General features: G+C 44.0%; 3 protein-coding genes across 6 annotated transcripts in view; 1 reads left to right on the top strand and 2 right to left on the bottom strand.

Moving 5' to 3' along the window:
- The window catches only part of ccdc57 (coiled-coil domain containing 57), a 31362-nt gene extending 25864 nt beyond the window's left edge, over positions 1-5498 (bottom strand). Inside the window, exons 1-5 of the mRNA XM_076092745.1 lie at positions 5451-5498; positions 4322-4362; positions 3676-3828; positions 706-828; positions 8-130 (exon numbers count right to left, since the gene is read on the bottom strand). Of these exons, the coding sequence (XP_075948860.1) occupies positions 8-130; positions 706-828; positions 3676-3828; positions 4322-4362; positions 5451-5498 (488 nt within the window). The remainder of the gene's footprint in view (positions 1-7; positions 131-705; positions 829-3675; positions 3829-4321; positions 4363-5450) is intronic.
- Positions 4578-15350, top strand: slc16a3b (solute carrier family 16 member 3b). Its single transcript, XM_076092998.1, has 6 exons — positions 4578-4640; positions 9793-10057; positions 10150-10293; positions 11623-12221; positions 12377-12557; positions 13272-15350. Exons 2-6 carry the CDS (start codon positions 9835-9837, stop codon positions 13568-13570), a joined length of 1446 nt encoding a protein of 481 aa, XP_075949113.1. The 5' UTR covers positions 4578-4640; positions 9793-9834; the 3' UTR covers positions 13571-15350.
- Positions 15351-15859: 509 nt separating this feature from the next.
- The window catches only part of csnk1db (casein kinase 1, delta b), a 15301-nt gene continuing 8660 nt past the window's right edge, over positions 15860-22500 (bottom strand). For 2 of the 4 annotated variants that reach the window (XM_076092999.1, XM_076093002.1), the window contains 4 exons: positions 22473-22500; positions 21884-22023; positions 19774-19839; positions 15860-17474 (listed from right to left, as the gene is read on the bottom strand). The exon at positions 22473-22500 is cut by the window's right edge and continues 141 nt beyond it. In XM_076092999.1, coding sequence (XP_075949114.1) covers positions 19789-19839; positions 21884-22023; positions 22473-22500 — 219 coding nt within the window. In that variant the 3' untranslated portion in view covers positions 15860-17474; positions 19774-19788. Of the gene's footprint in view, positions 17475-19773; positions 19845-21883; positions 22024-22472 lie in introns of all 4 variants that reach the window. The other 2 variants (XM_076093001.1, XM_076093000.1) reach the window with 2 other exon arrangements.

Below are 22500 nucleotides of genomic sequence, written 5' to 3'. Positions count from 1 at the left end.
GACTCACCGCTTGAGCTCGTCCAGCTGCAGACGACTTCTACTGAGCTGCTCCTGCCTCTCCTCAGTCTCTGTGGCTCTCTGCTTCTCCAGCTCAGAGACCTGCACACGGAGCCGGTTCAGCTCCCCCTGCCTGCAAATAACACCAGTATTTCAGTATCAGTCCATCTAGATAGCCGCTGTGTCTCCTGGGGACGTTACTGTACACTCTTTAATGAAATGCATAAAGCACTGGATTATTGCTTCTGCTGAAATCAATCAACACACAATTAATCCATGACAATTTCATAATTTGTTAATGATAATAATATCAATAATAATGACAATAATACACTTGATTTGAAGTGTATTTCCCATGACCGGAACACTTTCCATACAAAGAACACAAGCAAAAAGTCAACCAGTAGCACCAAGTAGCACTTTACATCCATGTCTGTCCAAAATAATTTGTTCTATTAGACATTTAGGTCAAATTGTCAATTCTTGAGTTATGTTGTTTCTCACATTCTCATTTCTTTTCATTTATCATATATTGCATGTATATATTTGAGTATTTTATATTTTAGTTTTGAATAGATTTTTCATACATTTTCTTAAGTACTTCTTCTACTGCTATTTTACATGCAAATATGTTCCTATTTTTTCCATTTCACTGTCATCTTCATGTTACACATGAGTTTGGATTGAGCAGAGCGAGATGAAGAGTACCTGTCATGCTCCACAGTCAGAGCTCTGGCCGTCAGGACGTCGGATCTCTCCAGCTCTCTGTCTCGTTCATCCAGGATGGCCAGGTTGAACTCGAAATCTTCCCTGAGTTTCTGGTAACGTTCTCTGACAAATGAAGCGTTACAAAAGAATTCATAGGCCATCACTTTACTCAAAAAGACTGACATCACTTCATGTAAGTAAAGTCAAGTCACTTTTAGGACTAAAAAAGGAAACGTTCAGTCTGGATGAAAGGAGCACACTGAGTTCTCTCAGATAGGTACGACTTTAACCAGGCGGGAGCCAGGCCAGAGACGGCAAATTGATTTTCCAGTCGGTCTACGAGTGTACAATGATCAATGGTATCAAAAACGGCAATGAGATCCAGTAATAGAAGCACTGATGTGGAATCTGAATCCATAGTAAGCACACGTTCTTTCACCACTTCAGTAAGTGCAGCTTCAGTGGAGAGCAGTGAAAGCACCTGAGAGCAGACTGAAAAGGTTCAAAAAGATCACTCTTAAATATGTGGGTTAGAACCTGGTCGATTCTTATCCAGAGACCATGGATCTACAGGTGTGCTTCTGAAGTAAAAGTTGAACCACAGCAGACTTAAGGCACGTGGGGACAGAGCTATTTGTAAATGACAAATGAAGTACATTCTGCATTTTAGGAAATGACCAACGATCTTTAAAAAGTTTAGCTTGTAGGAGGAGGCAGGTGGTTGGTTTAGAAGCTAATGGGGCATTCCATTTCAATGTGGAAGTCAGAATTTCAACTTGAAAGCCCCCTGAAGTCAGATTTCCACCTCGGAAAGTCGGCAGAACCTCACAAACTCCAACCTCAAAATCCAAGATGGCTGGCTGGACAGTAAGTGAAAGCTGTATGCTATTTGTGTGTCATTAAAGCCATCGCACACACAGCGCTGTCCAACTTCTATCTGTGGAAGAGGGACCAAGCGTGTGCACATCCAGGCAAAAGATACTTAATACTCCAAATAAATAGTTTGCTTCTCTTTTTCTCTTTTCAAGGCAAGTAGTTTGAAACGATGCCTTGAATAGAGAAAAAGAGGAATAAACTATTAATTTCTTCAGATAAGGACTGGGATACATGCCACGTCTTTTGCGCCCTCAAATCCATTGTTATCAATGTAGTTGTTAATGTCTGCGGTGCAGCAACTTTTTCAAATGCAGCTAGCGCAGTTAGCGTTAATGAGTCTGTTACCCTGGACAAAGCATTTCATATTTGATGTACATTGTCTGAATCTAATATCCAGATTGGAGGTTATATTGAAAATAGAATTGTAGATCGAGGCAACACCTCCAGCTTGTTTAGCAGACTGGGCAACAGGCTTCATACCAGAAGTCCTCTATTATAAGCTCACTGTGTCCATCCCCTCCTGTCAGTGGATCAATGACTTGATGACAGACAGGAAGCATCAGGTGAGGCTGGGGAAAGCATCCCCTGCTTTATGGTCTGTCTGACTCGAAATGGACCATAAGTTACTAAATGAACATCATGCTGTATTGAAGAAGACTTGAAACTAGAGATTGAGACCATAAACTCATGTTTACAATGTTTACTGAGGGAATAAATCAAGAGAGAAGTTCATCTTGAAATGCTCGCACCAGCAAAGCTCACAGTAAAAGAGAGATTTAGGGTGAGAATATGAAAATGTTTTGCATGAAGTCCAAGTCTTCATTTAGACAGACAGAAATACAGATAAATCAAGGACAACAATGGTTCAAAAAGATAAGCGAAAATAAACAACTATTGAAATTGTATGTGCATAAAAGTAGCTAAAAAAATAGATGCATATATATAATATATAAAATGTCTGAACCCCTCAAGAATTTTGTTTGTACCTAAAAAATAAGGTCAAAGACACAAATCCTCGTTAGCTTAAGAACAAATGTGTTGGTATGAGTGTGTCTTGCATGAAGCCCAGTGTTTGAGCTTGTGTTTGTTCAGACTGTGAGATATCTCTCTGACATTCCTGCCTCCACCCCACTACAGTGGAGGATAGAATTTAGCTTGTGGTGCTCACGCCATTGACAATGACATTTAAACATTTCAATAGCATGCTATAGCAATGCGTCTTTCCAGATACAATGTCCTGGTTACTCTTGATAATCCACAGACCTCCATTGTATTGGGCTGGAGGTCGATATCTCTGACACACATTTCAAAGCCTGTGCAAATAAGCTATCTGCATGCATAGATATCATTACATGTAGGTGAGGAAATGTGTTCTTTTCTCACTTGGGGTAAGAGTTAAAATATTCTACCTGTTGTTATGTCATCATCCTTTCACACACAACACTTCAGCAGGTGAAGCAATTCTAATTCTATTTCATTACAACTAAACTCTGTTTTACACAAAATCAAGAGACAAAACACTTTCCATCCAAAGACAGAGAAGAGTCTCACACTCCACAGACTAGATAGGCACATAGAGAAGACATGGCGGAAGACTAGGCTGATACGACTGATGGGTCGGTTGATAGGCAGAACATTTATTTGGTTATCAATGAATCTTTTCAGTATTTTATCAAGCAATTATGCTAAACATTATTGTTAAATAAGGGTTTGCTGCTTTTCTCAGTTGTATATCATTGTAAACTGCATATATTTGGGTTTTGCATTGGTCAAATAAAAAAAAGCGACTTTGAAGACGTCCCATTAGGCTTGGGACAATTGTGATGGACAATGTTTTTTTTTCCATTTTCTGATATTTCATATACTGAAAGATGAATCAATTAACTTCTAAATAATCAACAGATTAAGTGAAAGGGGAAATAATTGTGTTGCACCCTGACAATAATCCACACAACTATTGGTATTGTTCCTGTGAAAGTCAGAGACTGGGGAACATCCTCAAATCCTACATTTCTAAAGGAATATTCCAGCTAAAAGCTGAGGTGCACAGTCATATTTACTGCTTTCTGATGTGAGGTGGACGCAGAGCAGTACCTCAGGGAGAAACACTCCTCCTGGGCCTTATTGAGGGAACTCTCTAGCTGATGATCCCTTGTAGCCAAGAGCTCCTTCCACTCCTTCTCTTTACTGGCCAGCTGGGCCTCCAGGCCTCCCAGCCCACTGTCCCCGTCTGAGTGCATGCTGGAACTGGGATACACCTAGGAGCCACAATATCATCATGCACTGCAACACGTAGTATTCATGCTATTAGTCATCTTGTCTCCTGTAGCAACATTGGTTCTGTAACATCATGGTGAAGTTGGTGAATGGATATTACCAAGTTTTTGTCTTGTAATACTGGATTCTGAGAACAAATGTAAATGTTTTTAATTTGTATTCATGATTTATAAATCATAAGATAAAAGGTCCATCAATCCATAACTAGAGCTTTAGATCAGAGGATCTCCATCTGAGATGACAGTCGAATCTAATCTAAAGAAGCGGTGAGCAGTAGAAACATTGGACATTTGGCCAAATGAATGAAAAGAGATCACACAAAACACCTCATAATAAAGGCTCTCACGTTGAACGTGAATCTATTTGTAACGGTAGTACGGTAAGTAACGGGGATGCGACACTGCCACGTTGACCGAGGTCAATAAAGTTGTGTATTAACAAACATTTAGCTTAGTTACCTTACCATAATACAGTAGCTTTGGCTAGCCTTTGTAGCAGTGGTCTCTGCAGACTTAGTACGTCTCCATACAGTAGTCACACAAAGAGCTCTTCTGGACGCTAGCTACAATGTCATAAAACGAGCCCGGCTCAACTAAAACCTGGCTCGTTCCTGTGTGATGCAAATGTTTCCATGGCAACCGTCCGTCTGTCAAATTGTTCCCCAGCTACAGCGATACATGATGGTTCCCGCGCGCCGCCGTATACCATAAAGCCAGCGACGGAGGCGCGCTCACGCGGTAATGTAGAAGCGCGTCTGAAGGAGGGAGACAGCATCTCAGCAGGTAGAGTCCCGTGTGATTACTTCTTTATAAAATGAATCAATGGTTCTTGTTTATATTAGTCCGAGCCCTCTTTGACTCTATTCCCCGTGTTACCCTATAGTCTGATGTTCAGAGTAACAGGTTGATGTGAGTAAAGAGTAGTATAGTAATGTATGAATTAGTATTATAATACATGTATTAGAGATGCTCAGCCTCTGGACAGTGTAAGCTATTAAAGCATGTTATTGTTGCTGATGTCGCCTGATGGTCAGTCGAACTGGACCTTCTCGGATCAGGCTTATACAGTCTGCTGGGAGGCTTGTAGAGACCTACGGCTCGGTCCTCACATAGGCCACCAGGGTCTGTCCGCACGCATCGCCTCAACATCTGTCCCCACATCTGTCTGACCGTCGCGTTACACCGTGACCATGGATGAGAAGCGAACCCGCCTCAACAAGTAGCACTATAGTTTAGGTGTGTAATGCGGCCATAAAACAAGTAGGAATGGACTTTCTCCTCAGCGGGACCAAACGTTTCTTTATAAAACTCTACGCGCTTTCTATTAAACGTGTACTTCTTGCTCAGGGTGACAGGTCTGTAGCTACGCTCACTGTTCTGTGACTAGTGTAGAGACCGGAAGGCTATAAAATACAGAATAATACCGAAACGGACATAGTTATTTGACATCAATCTAATCAACGAACAAGGCACCAAACCACCAAAGTTATCGGGGTGGATGTCTGACAGGCCGCTCGCTTCCTGATGAAGCCGCTGTGATGAAACCTCCTTCTACGGCTGTGCTGGTAGAGATGCAGCAGCAGCTCTGCCTACGTGCTCGGCTGCATATCGGAGGCTGATGATGTCAGGAGCTGTCGACATGATCATGTGTGTGTATGACCGGAGCCTCAGGCACGTGCTATAAGCTATAAGCTATAGTCATGTACACCTCGTTTACTTTAATAAACGTTGTTGTTAAAGATTTTAATCTTTGTTATAAAAAGCTATATATAATATATGTATATATGTATATATATATATATATATATATTTATATATATATATATATATATATATATATATACATATATTATATATACTATAGTATATTGTTGATGCATGGTGTCGGGACGCTGTTGTGGTATGTAAACACTGCTCACCACTGGCGGAGTTTATGATCATAAGGTGCCGTCCTTTCTATCTGCCGAGGGAATTGACAGCGATTCTGCTCGTCGTTGTTTACATCCCTCCCACCCCCAACAACAGTGACAGAAGTGCGGCACTTTGTGAACTGTATCAGGCCATCAGTGAACAACAGACAGCTCACCCAGACGGCTTCACCATCCTCGCTGGAGATTTCAATCATGCTAACCTTAAGACTGTCCTTCCAAAACTACATCAGCATGTTGATTTCCCAACAAGAGGGGAAAACACTTTGGATCTGGTTTACACTACTCACAAAGGAGCGTACAAGGCCTCACCCCTACCCCACATAGGACTCTCTGACCACATCACCGTCCTACTAATGCCAGCATACAGACCAAGAGTGAAAGTCTCCGGACCGGTTCTGAAGCAGGTACGGGTGTGGCCAGAGGGGGCCTCCTCCGCTCTCCAAGACTGCTTTGACACAACAGACTGGGGAATGTTTAAGCAGGCAGCCACATACAACAATCACACAGACATTGAGGAGTACACAGACACTGTTACTTCTTACATTAGTAAGTGCATTGATGATGTGACCCATATAAAAACCATCATCACTCGGGCTAACCAGAAGCCATGGCTGACAGGGGAAGTGCATCGGCTGCTGAGGGCCAGAAACAACGCCTTCAGAGCCGGGGATGAAACTGGCCTGAGAAGAGCGAGAGCCGACCTGTCCCACGGCATCAGGGAAGCAAAACAGGAATATTCAAATAAGATAACCAGTCACTTTAAAGACAGCAGAGATACACGGAGCCTGTGGCAGGGCATTCAGACCCTTACGGACTACAAACCCATGCCACAGATCTGCGACAGCAACATCTCTCTGCTAAATAACCTCAATAGCTTCTTTGCACAGTTTGAAACACAAAACAGCACACGTCCACACAAGACTGATTACGGTGAGGATGATGTGAAGATCTGCAGCTGTGGCACTCCAGTGGCAATTGTATAGAAACAGTTGAAGTTGAGCTGGACTTGAGCAACTTAGCCAGATCATGTTCTGATCGAAAAAGTCATGTAGTGTTGTAACCGCTGTTAAAGCTCCACAAGACAATTTCACAGAGAGCAGAACATTACAACCCACAACAAGGTTTAGTTGAATCTTACGGCAGAGTGTTGCATTCATTATAGAAATATGTTAGATGCTCAAAACTGATGGTGTTGTCAGGCAGGGTTAGATTGTCACCTTTGTTTTACTGTGTCCATTCTATCACACAATGCAGGCTAACGTCCAAGTGCCTTTCATCTGCATATCAGTGTGTGTGTGCCGGGCGGAATGTAAGGGTCTTATTTTAGTGTGGTGCTGATACGTGGGCCTCCTGACACAATGCTGCATGGGTCACACTGCATTCTTGGAAAGTGTGTATGATGTGTGTGTGGGCCTGTGGAAGGGGGATTCGAGAAAGGTAGTTGGCAGTACTCCTGATTCTTACTGGCTGTTGTGGCGACTAGTGGGAGTAGTGTGAACCTCCCATAGCAGGTAAAAAAGAGGGCCTGGTGACGCCATGTGTCACAGAGGTAAACACGTCTGTCTGAGGCCTCCACCGGCCAACAGGAGGTTTACAAGTGCCAATGGCTGCAGGGCAGAGGGAACTGGACATTCTGAATTAAAAGAAAATGGGGTTTGAAAATCAACATTTTCAACAAAAAGATAATATCAGTAAAACTAGCTTTAAAGGAGCTGCATTTAACATTTGGCCTGTTAGCTACGAGCTGTTGAGAGGCGATCGAAATGCTCCCAATCTTGGATCTTGCACCTTTGATTTAAACTATATTTGCTCAGGTCAGTGGGTAATACAGCATCACAATATTTAGCATGGCTATAATGTATCGATACATGGGCCCAACCCATCATATCAATCTTTTATTATATAAACTATTAATATTGCAAATACAAATTAAAACTTTTGGTAACAATTGCTTTTTCAGTCCACTAGTTTTATTCGGGGCAGTGATGGTTAAATTGGCAGGAAGTTGGTCAAAACAAAGATTGAGTGTTGGTCTGTCTGCTTGACTGACATTTGGCTACAATAAAAATGATTGACGTGAGATGAAGACAGATCCTACACCGGCAGCAGGTCTAAAATACAGGTTTACAGGGGAACAGGAACCAAGTGCAACAGGCAGGAATGTCTGGAACGCAATATTGACAACCTAGCAGAGCAAAGGTGAAATAGTGGGATGTGTGTGCCTGGGCTAACTGAGGGATCTGGTGACAGGTGTGGGTGAGGAGAGAACCAGAGTGCAGGGTGGAGTAGAGTCGGGTGCCTGGCAAAGGTTTGAGGAACTCTGAGGCATCTGGTGAACAGACAGGAAATGTGTGTGTGTGTGGACAGAGCAGGGTTCAGAGGACCAGTGGGTGCAGTCACACTGCATTTCACTTCCCATTCACTGTCTCATCTCACTGAACTTTGTCACACCAAATTGTGATGTTCTCTGATGTTCATCATTTGATCGTTTGGGAAGTCATTTGAGAAAGGTGGGGGTGTGTGTGGGGTTGGGGGGTGACCTCTTTCAAGACTGACGGGGGTTAGATGGTTCCCTCTAAGCGTAGTAGTGCTGATTTAAACCAGAGTTCTTTTTAGTTTAGAGGGTTTGGTTCAAATGTTGTGTCCTATTTATTCTCATTATTATCTACCGAAGGTCTTACTCATTGACAGTGTTTTAGTTCATTTTTAAAGAGAAAAAATGAAATCTTTAGTAAAGAGGTCAGAATGTAACACCACAGTATGGTTTACAGTTTGTACCAGCTTGCCTTCATCATTTCTAGTGTTAATTGTAAAAAGAAATGTTATTCTAAGAACTGTCCTTAGAAAAGCATCCCAGATGTCATCCATGAGAAGTAGGGCTAAACAATTTTGAAAAAATATGTAATTACGATTACTTTGACTGATATTGTAATTGCGATAGGATTTGCGATATTAAAGGGAATGATCGTTTTTACACCATTACTCTCATTTTCATTGAAAAAGATATGAAAGTGATTACGGTGTGATTTCTGTGGGTTCTGTTCCAAACAAAGATGTTTTCTTAAGTCTCTATGAACATCTCTGCAGCACCACACTATTTCATCTCAAAATGTATTTTGATGCACATTTCGCCTTCAGCAAATACAGCACTGTCAACGCTCTAAGGATAAGAGGTTACAGATAAAAGACGGACTTATTGTGATCATAGTAACGTAATATGGTCAAATATAGCAGAGAAAACAAACAGTTTCACGCCACTGGACTACACAGACCTGACACTTTCAACACCATTGTCGGAGCACAATGTATGAGAAACAAGTGAGGAGAAACAGCAGAGATCAAGGGCTGAGGAGGAAATGTGTGTATACGTGTGTGTGTGTGTGTGTGTGTGTGTGTGTGTGTGTGTGTGTGTGTGTGTGTGTGCGTGCATGTGTCTGTGTGTGTTTGTTCTGGCTGAAGAGGAAGCTTTATCCATCCTGACAAGCTGTTAACATGCCATGTTCTCATATTTACACCCTTCACTGCACTGACCACAACACAGTCTTTAAAGAGGGGCTCACACTCTCTCCCACAAACTGCAGCCCTGACACCAAACACTTGGCTTCTGAGTGTACTTATGTGCGACTACTAAATGGTTGTCTATTAGCTGTTGCATTAGGCTACTCATCGATCTTCTGTGCCTGAGTTCATGCATGTTTTTGTTGTTCTGCTCTGTTGACCTGCTTTATTCTGCCTATATTTGCACTTTGGTCAGCTCATGTTTTAAATGTGTTAAAGAAATACATTGTGTACAGTAAGTAGTTCTAACAACAGCAGCTGGATGACCAATATATAATGCACTGCCCTGCACTGATGAAGTAACAACCACACACACATGGACATATGGTTTGACCTCCTAGTTTTAAACCGTAGGAAACATGAAACGTGACTACGGTCTGAAGTAATTCTCAAAATAAAGGTCATAAGAACAAGTTCAAGGATAAGTCTGTGTCTGTTTACCACAGTGTTTATAGCCACTGAACTCGACAGAGCATCCAGAGAGCATCATGGGAGGGGCAGTGGTGGACGATGGACCTCCCGGGGTGAAGGCCCCGGATGGCGGCTGGGGTTGGGCGGTGTTGGCCGGCGGCTTCGTCGTCACTGGCTTCTCCTACGCTTTCCCCAAGGCCATCAGCGTCTTCTTCAAGGAGCTGATCCGAGAGTTCGATGTCGGCTACAGTGACACGGCCTGGATCTCATCAATACTGCTCGCCATGCTGTATGGGACAGGTAGAGCAGGATAGGGATGCACTGTTAATACCGTACTACGCGTGTGTGTGTGTGCACAGTTTGCTTACGGACTGATTGTGGGTTTTTTCCAGGCCCTGTGTGCAGTGTGTTGGTGAACAGGTTCGGCTGTCGACCGGTGATGATGGTTGGAGGGCTCTTTGCCTCGCTGGGAATGATTCTGGCCTCCTTTGCCACCAGTATCATTCACATCTACCTCTGCGCTGGAGTCATCACAGGTACAAAACAAATCAGATGGTGATCAGCTGCCACTAAATATAGTAACATGCTGCTAATATTGCAACGTGTTGCCCCTGTAATCATTTGTTAGTCTCTCTCTCCATTCGTGCTGGTCCACAGCAGCATCTCTTGACAGCTACTCTCCAGAGTTGCCATTGAAATCTGATGAGGAACATTGATATTGTTGGTGCATCCCTGACCATTCCTCTATAGTGCCACCATCTGGGCAACATCATAGGTGCACAAGAGATATGCAAAGTGATGGTCAGATTGCCCTGTGACTTCACTGAGTACATTCATGCTCCTCAGGGGATGAACCTGAGCCCCCCCAAGCTTTACTCTAGTCCCACCACCAGGTCAGCATTCGCGGTGGTCCAGACCAAGGGCTCACAGAAAACAGAGAAAAAATAACCTAGGCTGTAAATATGTGTTCTGTAATGACCAAAATTAAAATTCTGCTTACTCTCACCCATCGCTGCGTTGCTATTATGAATCCAAATATAATGTATTCAACATCATATTTCTTCATCACACATGGTTGAGCTTTTGCTGGTGCAGGGTTGTCTCCCACATCACCTTTTTTATCTTAAAGAAGAAGCAAGCCAACAGGGGCAAAACACGACTCTATGATATTCAAACATAACTGGTCATTGAAATTATGCATTATAATTTGAGTTTTTAAAAATGTATTTATGGGAATTCTTAAGCACATTTAGATATAAAAATAACTAGCTTTCTAAATTTACCAACAAAAAAAAAGAATTCGAACCATTTGACAGTACCCCTGCAGCCCACCAGATGGTGCTCTGCAGCCCACCGGTCTTATGGACTTTCCTGTGCTTTCCTGAGCACAGGAAAAAACGTTTGATTTTTATGACAATATGATTTATTCTCCAACGCCACGCTCAGGATGAACTTCATTCCAACACCATAAGACTCTAGGAATAGCAACATTCTCCATGTCGTCCTCTTTATACACAGAACCTTTCACGAGGCAATCACACTTTACTTTTCCATGTTGAGCCAAAGACTTTATTCAATTATACTTTTTGGTATGGACTGAGTTAAAGTATTAAAAGCTATATTTCTACAATATATTGATTGTATATAACAGCCAAAATATTAATGAGATGAAACAAGGACTGCAAAGTAAGTCTGGTTTACTGTCGCCCTTTGTTACAAAACAACAACAGAGGCTTCCTGTCTCAAGACGTTTCTGTGCTCTCCTGGTTCATCTTCACACCAAACCTCATGCAGAGACGGATGAGAACTCATCTTTGTTACACAGTGGTAATAACAAGTAACGCTGCCGGTCTATCTCTCCTTAGGTCTGGGTCTGGCATTGAACTTCCAGCCGTCCCTCATAATGCTGAATCGCTACTTCAGTGAGAAACGTCCTCTGGCCAATGGCCTGGCAGCAGCGGGCAGCCCTGTGGCGCTGTGCTGCCTCTCCCCACTGGGGCAGGTTCTCCAGTATAAGTACGGCTGGAGGGGTGGGTTCCTCATACTAGGAGGCATACTCCTCAACTGTTGTGCCTGCGGGGCCCTCATGAGGCCCCTGTTGCCCCCTAAGAAGCTGGAGGAAAGCATTCCCGTGGCTGCAGAGGAGAAGAAGCCCCAGCCAAAGAAGAAACTGTTGGACTTCAGCGTGTTCAAGGACAGGGGTTTCCTCATCTATACCATAGCAGCGTCTATTATGGTGCTGGGCTTGTTTGTGCCCCCTGTGTTTGTGGTCAGCTATGCCAAAGGCCTGGGCTATGAGGACACAACGTCCGCATTGCTGCTCACCATCTTGGGATTTGTTGACATGTTTGCTCGGCCAGCATCAGGACTCATAGCGGGCTTGAAGTGCGTTCGGCCTAGAATCGTCTACCTGTTGAGCTTCGCTATGCTCTTCAACGGGTTCACCGACATCATAGGATCACAGGTAACAATACTTCATCAGGTGTATGACCTCTATAAATCATGAATACTGTAGGTCAGACTGGTGTAGTTAGAATAGGTCTCTGTATGTCTGTAGCTTCATCACATGTATGTCCTCTGTAAACCATGATCAGGAATCTTCTGTTCCTCTTCGTGCAGGCGAAGGACTATCCAGGTCTGGTGGTCTTCTGTATCTTCTTTGGTATGTCCTATGGCATGGTGGGGGCGCTGCAGTTCGAGGTCCTCATGAACATTGTCGGGACGGAGAAGTTCTCCAGCGCCTTAGGCCTGGTTCTACTGATGGAAGCTATTGCTGTACTGCTGGGACCTCCTGCAGCAGGTCAGAGCATGGAGGGAATGCATGAGAACGTGTGAGACAGTGGAATACTTCATTCAATCCCATGGATTGATAAAGTGTCAAATCGTAAACAACGTTATCTTAAGAATCATCATTTTGAGATTTGCCAAATTTGAACAAAAATATTCCGATTTTTGTAAGAGGAGCCTTCCTGCACACTGAACTAAACAATATGACTGTTCTGTGATGAAACACACCAGAGCTGATGTTTCATGGGTTGATAATGGCTCAACGCACCAATCACCGTTTTATATCAGCTTTGAACCTCGCAAGGCCATTTTTGACAAAGAGTTGACCGGTTGGGATTAATCGATGTCACAGTCTCTTTTTACAGTAAACTAGGTCCCTTTAAGTAAAGTAGCCAGGCATGCCAAAAATACACAATAAATGTGTTTGTTATGTACATCACATTTTTATTATGTAATTTTCCCACCTTTAAATTTTTTTATTAAATAGTTTTACCTGATTTAAAAGAATGTAATCTAACAAATGTTGCATAATGAGTGTTCTTTACCTGGAATGAGAAATGATTATAATAATAATGACACAAATGTCCACTAAAGAAAAGTTTATTGTTGCTTCTCAGCCTTCTCAATATTCTCCCTGTAGTATCTGGGTCACTTCATGAGTCCAGCGTGTTCAGAACCATTCACCACTAACCAGTACTCACGCTGATATCCTCGTACTCTCCACCAGGTCGCCTCTTGGATGCCACCCATCAGTACATGCACATCTTTCTGCTGGCGGGCTGCGAGGTCACGCTGTCAGCCATCGTCATCGCCCTGGGTAACTTCCTCTGCCTCAGGAGGAGAAAGGAGCATCCAGATACTAAGATGGAGATGGCGGTCACTGCTGCAGAGAAGGAGGGGCTGAACTGTGGGGTGGAGGGTGAGGAAGACCATGTAGCTGAAGAGGAGCCAAAGAAAAAAGAAAGTGCTCTGGAGGCAGGGGAGGAGGTGATGATGGTGAAGGAGATGGGGGAGAACAGGGCATAGAGAACACATCGCTATGAAGAATAAGACGAGTGATCACTTTGCACCAAGAGGATGGAGGCACACAGAAAGTGAGGGGGTATAGATTACACAGGGGAAGAGAAGAGGGCTCTTTATAGGGCCAATGGAGTGCCATGAAAAAGAATACATCTGTAAAAGAAAAAGGAAATAAATCTGGAAATATAAAGAGGAATAATTCAAAGAATAAATAAGCAAATATAAAGTAATATAAATCAAAGAATAAATGTGGAAATATGACAGCACACGTCAAAATATAAAATAATTACAAGCATTTTCATTTATTTTCACATGTATTGGTTCATTTTAATAATAAAGGGATATGAATAAATAAATTAGTTCAAATATGCAGACTAAAATAGAGCAATATATATGCAAAAATAGTACTAATATACAGAATTAAATTAACAAATAAATGTGAATAATTATATTTCCGGATATATTCTATATAAGCAGAGTGATGAAGAACTTCATTATGAGGAAGTGGTTTTGCCTGAATTGGTTCCCATGCAACATTCTGATCATATTCTGTACACGACTGTTCCTTTGGGTATGAAAATGTCCCACCGTACTGGTACCAGATACATCTTGTCTGTTCTACTCTCGGCTCAGACACACATCGCAGTTCAGAACAACGACATTCACTTCCAGTTTTGTGTAGCTTTTCTCAGCAGGGTTATTCACAGATGCATCCTGTTTTCTCCATTCGGGACTCAAGCTACTCCACCTTAAAGATTTCAGATAAGTTGACTAAAAAAACACGACTCAAGGTCCACTTACTGGCTTTTTCTCAAGCTTTCAACCACACCTTCGTCACCACATGGGGTTTGCTCCATCCTCAACATATGATCTACTGTAACTGTCTTTGGTTGTACCAGCAGAGATATGTGCTAAGCTCTGCTGGAGTCAGGTTAGGGAGTCTCTCTGTGATGCTCCTGCTGGTCTCCTTTCCTCAGACAAAGAAGGGTTACAACCGCCTCCCTTCTTATGTGAACACAGCGGGACAGAAGCTCCATGCTTACGTCACTTGATGACAACTTAACAAACTGCCTTCACTAGGATGGGAAAAAAAAACAAGAAAGTGGACCTTGTGTTAAGAATATATGTCAGAATGTATCAAGGTATTTCTTCACAACAGGATGACAACTCACATTGAAACAGTGGTTGTAAGAATCAACTATTTAAAGGGCCAGTGTGTAGGAATTAGGGGGATTTATTGTGAGAAATGATGCATAAAGTGTCCATAGAAGGGACAAACCAAACACCAGCTGGAGACAGATGTTGTTACATCACCTGAAGGCCACCGTAGTTCTCCGACAGGCTGGTAAAGGGAGGGGGGGTATTCAGTTGGTTGCAATCTGCAACCTCACCACTAGGTGCCACTAAATCTCACACACTGCTTCTTTAATATTTGGGGCGCTCAACATGCACACTGGCAGCTGAATCTCATCCTGTAGCTGTAGCTGCACTGCTGCACCTTAAAGGAACGCTTTGTTTCTTTCAGCTACTCGGAGACTTCCTCCAGCTGCCTGACACTTCAGTCTGTGGGATACTCGAACAAACTTGACTTGTTGGTCTCTGTCCAGTCGCTGATGAATGTATGTACTATGTTGACTTTACTACTTCTGTGAAGGTGTGCTTACTGCCGTCACACTGGGACCTGCTGTGTTATGTGTTGGTGTGATGCCATCTGTTCTATCGAATGTTGAACACAGAGCTGGCATGTGATGACTGTTTAAATAAATACATATATTTTCTGTGGAGACATGTGACTAAATGGCGTATTTGTTGACATTCAGCGACGGGCTTACATCTTTTGGACTGTGATCACACTCATCTTTGCACTGCTGTTTCAACTCCTTGAATGATCAGTGTTATTTGGAGACAGCAGGATCAGACCTGGATTCCAGCAACTAGCCACTCGGCTGGGTGCGGGAGAAGATCCTGTTCCTTACTCGCTTCAACAAAGATTCCACTCTTTCACTGTTGGGTGAGGTTCCCGTTTAATCAGAGTTAACAGATAATGATATGATAGAACTTGTCTTCCTGGTCTCCCTCTGGTGTGTCTGGCTTGCGGTAAAAAACGTGTGACCTCCCCGTCACCCATGCATCATTACCTGTCTGTTGCACCTGTGCCCCATATATCAACTACCTGCCACACTAATACACACTGCCACCCGTGGTCAACCTGAGGTAGGCTCCCAATATATACAGATATAATACACAGGCATAACTAATGGCTCCTACAGGAACTATTTAGTGACACAAACAAGATACAAGTAATTCATTTATTTACAGTTTAAGTACACAAATACAGTGGCAAATATAAATGTGAGAAAGTGAATCTTGCTGATCTGGCCGCTTACATAATTCACTAGGTGTTCAGCACTGACCGAAGAGGTCAAGGGTCAAAATCCAAAACAAGAGAATAAGCAGCCAGAATGAACCATGACCGACCATTTCAGTTCGATAGACATGGCAAAGTGATCAAAGCCAGAAGAGTCACCAGTTTTAATTATGAAAGGACAAAAAAAGAGAAAAAAACAAACTGTGCTGCTGTGAACATTTGTTCAGCTTCCCCCTCAACAAAGAATCATTTCAGGAATTGTTTAACAGGATTCACAAAGGATGCGTTTTCAGTGACGTGGCAGCATTGCAGTTTGCCACACTGGTGCCGGATCACTGAACCTCTAATACTGAGAGCAGTGACAGCAAAGCCAGTCACACAAAATGTCTTTCAGATTCAGTGCACTGCTTTCTGTAGCGAGCCCGTGGCTCTGAAGGAGACTAGTACTCATTATGGGACCGAGCCCAGAAGTCCTGTTCAGACCCATCCCTACAGATGAGCTCACATTTACACATCAATATTACACGTTATTCACAGCTTCAAAATGATAGAAGAAAAATGAGAATGTTTTCTGTACACAGTGAATGAACACCTGGTCCAACATGTCAGATGATGCCCCCCTCCCGCCCACATAAAGTGCACAGAACACTAGAAGAACAGGGCTCATCGGACAAGACACCAGGGCCTGGAGGTGAACAGACACAACATCCTGCCAACTAATGGTGAATACACAGACCTCCTGCACCCAAGATACCAAAGCACACGTTTGGTAGCTTCATGGGTTTAACTAGCACTCGAGCCTCACACACCTGACGCTGAAGACTCACCTCTAAAACATGCAAAGAAGTACTTTCTTTTTATTTAATACACATGGCTATATAGTTACTGAAGAGAGCCATCAGTGGGGATGAGAACTGAAAACAGGAAAAATGAGGGAATGAAACCTGCAAATACCAGTGAAAAGCATCCCACCCCAAAAAACTACCCATACATGTATATATTTATAGAAAATGAAGAGCTGCTGCTTCAGATTCATACACTTTACTGCACGAAAGAAAGAAAGGGTTTTATTGATCAGGTATGAACTAGCAGACAGTGACGGTGGAAATGTAGGGCCATCGAGGACACACGTTTGGGCAGAGGAAGGAACCTCAACTGTTGTTTCATTAGTCAGTGTCCTAGAAAAGACTGGCGGCCATGTTTGCCCTGGACAAAGCACTGTCCATTCAATCTGGTGGTGGGGGGGCGGGGTCCTGAGGTCCGGCGCTGTTTAATGTTTTGGTAGGTCAGACCAGCACACAGAAACAGGAAGGGAGGGAGGGAGATAGTGTAGACGTCTGAAGGAGGCGACAGAACTGAGAGCAGTCAGTCAGAAAGCAGTTTGTGGCGAGCCAGAAGCTCACTGTGGTTGTGGTAATGAATGGTAGTATTAGTATGACGGATTGCTTCTGAGTGAACGGTGCTTGGTCCGCCAGGGTGCATTGTGGGGGCTCATCGAGGAGCTAGGAGATGGAGGCCAGCAGTCGGTACGGCGGACACCATCTAGAGGAAACGCAGTACAGGAAGCAGGAGGTCAAAACCAACAACAAGCTACGTGTGCTCTACATCGACATGAATGTAGCCTTTTAACACATCTACAGTCTAAATGCATTCACAAGCCACAGAATCAGAGAAGCGTATAATACTCATGTTCAGTCCATACGCTCTATTATCAAATACGACACACTAAACTGAGGAAGCTGCAGGCATGTCACTAGGGATGGCTGCGTGGGGCTTACAACGTCCCAATATCTTCCAGCACTGAACAATACCTTTCAACTTCTTTTAAATCTTCTAATTGGACAGTGAGGGGACAATTTCATACCATCATAAAGAGAAATATGCTTTAGTACTGCCGATGAAAGGAACAAGATCCCAGAGGACTTACAGCATCGGGCAACAATGTAGGAAATGAAAACAGGGAGTAAAAAGAGTCAAAGAGTGCGATGATCAGTGGCCAGTGGCGGGCCGTCAGAGCCAGCTAAGCCTTCTCTGCTGGCCTAAACACAATCACAAAGTTATAGCTATTTCATAATTTTTCACAAATACACTACATGTATTATTATTTTTTACCAGTTTAATGAAGCACATAAGAACACCATGAGTTCATGCTAGCAGACACTCAGGGATGCATTCCAGAGGCAGGATTCACTTCCAGCAGACAACGAGAGGGAGAAGCTGCTCAATTTCTTCATCGACCACTATGTTTAGTGGAAACTGCTGATTTGGCAGACTGTTAGAACCCGAGAGCCACGGTACACTATCCAGGAAATGTACTGGAACTATACAACAGAGTGTCATCACAGTTTAAGGATGTGAAATCCATGAGAACAACTGATGATTGGACCTCACTGTGCACTGTGGGAACTCTGATACTTATGCTCTACAGCATGAACTCGATTCAGCGAGGTCCAGTTAGAGTTTCCTCATTAAAGGTCCGGATCATCACAATAATGTCCAACTTGTTCTATGATTTAGTTCCATATGTAGTGAAGTAGCCGAGCAGTTGTATCAGCGTCTGTATGTAGTCAACAACTGACGTCAAATCAAAGAAAGTTTAGCTGAATCATATCTCAACAATATTTATTGTCAGTTTTCAAAATGAACTGGATGAAATAGAAATAATACATACTCGTATAATTGTACATATTGTACATAATACATTTTCTTCTCTCATTTCAAGTAAAATGAGGGCTGGGTTTAAAAATAAAATACATACAAAGCAGCTTTTGAAAAATGTGCATCTTAAAATAATGTACTTCATTTTAGAAAAGTGAATTAAACTGAATTGTTCTTGCCCTGGACACAGAAGTGAAGGAGGTGTTTTTCTGCCTGGGCAATGCATAACATTCAGGTTCATGACTCGCCCCCGAAGCCTGGAAAGTACAGTGAAATAAAGCAGAGGCTGTGACACCAGCTCCACCTGAAGGTACGGGTTGTTGTTGCCCATGAGGGGATTCAGCTGTTGGACAAATACACTGGCTGTCTTCGTCCTGGTAGTCGTGTGGAGGTTTGTTGCGAGTGTTTTATTCCAGCAACAAACCCACAGTACATCCTGACACGGTCTTTGTGTGATAGACTCATGTGAGACCGACCCGTTCCCCGTCTGGACAACTGATAACATGCTTTCAGCCATAGCTGGGACAAAGCTGAATGCTGACTTCCAAATAAGTAGCTTCATATCATGCAGGTGTTTAGTGTGAAAGACCAGGGAGGGAGAAATGTGCAGGCGAAAGAACAGTGAACTGCATCAAGCAAGGCTGGAGGGCTGGGTGTGGGTAGGCACATTGCTTTTGGATTCTATAGCTGGAGGCCATCAAGCATCACAGCAACCGCGCAAGCAACAAGCCACAGAGCTGATTAAAGGGCCAATACGTCAAACCAGAGGAGGCAAAGAGGGAGTCACATTCTCAGACTCTGCACCGTGATGCATTCTCCACTCCAGTTCTCAGAGGACCCTCCTGCTCAGAAAACAAATAGCATCCGACTGTTCAATGACACATGGGCTGGCTATGATGTCATCAACAGCCAAGTGGATGTGATGGCTTAGTGCAATATGACATCAACAACTGTTCGCTCAGGCCACGTTTCATTCACAGCTCACTGCTGAATGACTGGTGTTCACCCCTGATTCCAGGCACAGCTACATGAACTGTTAATGCTGCTGATCCAATCTCAAGCACACCACATGTGGAAGTGACAGAATGCTGGAACCAGGGCTGAACGCAGGACTCGGAGATGGCCCAGTGTGGAACTGGAATGTGGACCCATGCATCCCCGGTGCTGTAGGGACAGGACTCACCCAGTGTTGCCGCCGTCACACAAGGACGTGGCGAGCGTCTACTTGGCGTGATGCTCGTAGGGAATACTATTCTGAGGTTGGGGGAAGGGAGAGAGAAGGCCCAATATGTCAAGTCAGAACCCACATCCTACACCAACAGCAGAACTGGAGAAAACTGTCTGAATAACAGCAGGAGACTGAAACAAACAAGTACCGAGACTTTCTGCTGCTGCTCGGGGTCGGAGTCCTGTGCGAAGCACTACACATGGGTCTTTGTAAACCATGTGACCAAGTGTCTCCACCAATCAGAGACTAACTAATGATCTTATGAAATGTAGACTTCATATTCCAGGAAGTTTCATGAATTTAAAATGGAATTTTAACTTCTACTGGTTACTATAAAACGAAAGTTCCGAATGTAACTACGGTTCTATGAATCCTGGATGACCGCCAGAGGCAGTGCTTAACACTGGATATCTTCTGTCTCGCGCATGCGCAGGTCGAGTCTTTATATCAACAAAGTCAGCTGTGACCTCGGATGACCCCCCGTCGTCTATAAGTTCCGGTGTCATCCTGAGATCAGTCCTACGGAATCTTCTCGCGAGTTCACGGGATTCCGAGTGACCAAGACCTCTGGCGGTCATCCAGGATTCATAGAACCGTAGTTACATTCGGAACTTTCGTTCTATTTCATCCTTACCGACCGCCAGAGGCAGTGCTTAACACTGGATGAGTTATATCAACAGAGTCACGAGGAATCACGGTAACTACCTCGTATAGCTCCGGCAGAGTAAATTGGCCAAAGAACCCTCCCCAGTGGGTGAGGGGTGGCAACGTTAACTCTGTAGTGTTTGGTGAATGTGCTCGGTGATGCCCATGACGTGGAGACACTCCTGGTAGAGTGGCCCTTCACCCCGGATGGCTGAGCGCAGTAGCTCGCCTTGTATGTATAGGCAATGGCCTCCACTATCCAGTGGGATAGGTGCTGTTTTTGAAGGAGCACAGCCCTTCTTAGTCCCACCATAACTGACAAAGAGCTGCTCCGACCGCCGCATGGAGGCAGTGGCTTCCACAAAAGCTCTGAGGGCCTGCACTGGGCACAGCAGCCTTGACCTCTCCTCTCCTGATGGGGGGGGGGGGGGGGGGGGGGTCAAACTGCGCGAGCTGGATAGGCTGGTTGATATGTGAGCGTGTCAACACCTTTGGGAGAAATGCTGCATTAGGCCACGAAGTGACACCCAAGCCATCCGAGTTCCACCTCAGACATGATTCATTCACCGACAGGGCATGCAGCTCGCCTACACGTTTAGCTGACGTGATGGCAAGGAGAAAAAGCGCTTTGGCTGATAGCCATCTCGGCTCCTCCGCCTGTGCCAGGGGTTTAAAAGGAGGCAAGCATAGGGTGTCCAGTACCAAGGGTAGTTCTCATGCAGGGGCCTTCAGGGCGCTCGGGGGACGCAATCGCAGAGCCCCTTTTTAGAAAGAGGGACACCAGTCTGTGGCTCTCTACTGTGCCATTGTCGACCTTAGTATGCTGCCCCGAAATAGCGGCCATGTATACTCCAAGGGTAGAGGGAGACCGACCCTTATCTAGGAGGGACTGTAGAAACTCAAGTACAGCAGGCACGGGGCACTGTGAAACACGCCATTCCCTCCTAAGAGGGACAGCTTGTCGCAGCCTTTGGAGGGCGAGATATCCGCAACTCCGACCGGTGGTCACAAGGCTACAGCGACAAGCTCTAATATGTTTTGATCGTAGACACATCTTTGTTTAAGCTTATGCTACCATGGTAGCTAGCCTGCGTAGCGAGAAGAGGAAAAAGGACTGATCTCAGGATGACAACAGAACTTATAGATGACGGGGGTCATCCGAGGTCACAGGTAACTTTGTTGATATAAAGACTCGACCTGCGCATGCGCGAGAGAGAAGATATCCAGTGTTAAGCACTGCCTCTGGCGGTCAGTAAGGATGAAATAGAACTACCACCTGCATACTCAGAACATAGCTGCTTCTTCTTCGAGCCTAGCCTGGGGTGGACTTATCTTTGCTAAGTTTCCTCTTTCTGCTCAAGCTAGTGGGTTAAGAGACACTAAAAGAAGGGACAAAGTGTGTCTTCAGGGTGTCTTGTACCTGTGAGGTGGACATGCGGGACGTGTCCTGCCGTCCTGTTAGATCTGACGATGACACATTGACAGGAGCGCCGCGGTGCAGTCGCATGCTGACCTTTCGTTCACGCTCCATCCCAGACACTTGTCGAGGGGACGTGTTTGCTGTAGACCAGAGAGCAAAAACAAAGACCACCATCATGAAATGATATAAATACTGCCCTATATGCATCATATTCCATACAAAAGGGACTGGCTTTGGTTTTGGATTTAAATGCCAGAGTTTATGCAATGACATTTTTCTTCACATCTTATTGATAAGAAAAAAAAAGCTTGAAACAAAATAAGGTAAAGTGCATTATTGTTGTCAACTTTATATCAACTATAGCTAAATCCAAGTATAAAATGAAAGCTGAAAGTCATGAAAACACCATACATATAATTATTATTATACTATTTCCACAATTGTACTGCTGACAGTTGGAACAAAGAACATTTTGTAAACCCCTGGATTCTAGCCTTAAAATCATGAAACACTTCACACTACGCTGATGCTTTTTACAGCATTTGCATCAGGATCACGTCACAGGGACAGATGGCTGGAGTGAACTCACCTGTGTGGGAGGTAGGCGTTAGAGGGGT

Source organism: Anarhichas minor, unplaced genomic scaffold, assembly GCF_050575085.1.
Source record: "Anarhichas minor isolate MPS153535 unplaced genomic scaffold, ASM5057508v1 ptg000017l, whole genome shotgun sequence".
Taxonomy (NCBI): Eukaryota; Metazoa; Chordata; class Actinopteri; order Perciformes; family Anarhichadidae; genus Anarhichas; species Anarhichas minor.
Note: the sequence above shows the minus strand (reverse complement) of the source record. Positions and strands in the feature narration are given on the sequence as shown.

Excerpts from the sequence above, each read along its gene's own strand:
- slc16a3b (XM_076092998.1), top strand. The coding sequence starts at position 9,835 with ATGGGAGGGGCAGTGGTGGACGATGGACCTCCCGGGGTGAAGGCCCCG. Across the intron at positions 10,058-10,149 it reads CGCCATGCTGTATGGGACAG|GCCCTGTGTGCAGTGTGTTG; the intron begins GTAGAGCAGGAT and ends GGTTTTTTCCAG. Across the intron at positions 10,294-11,622 it reads CTGCGCTGGAGTCATCACAG|GTCTGGGTCTGGCATTGAAC; the intron begins GTACAAAACAAA and ends ATCTCTCCTTAG.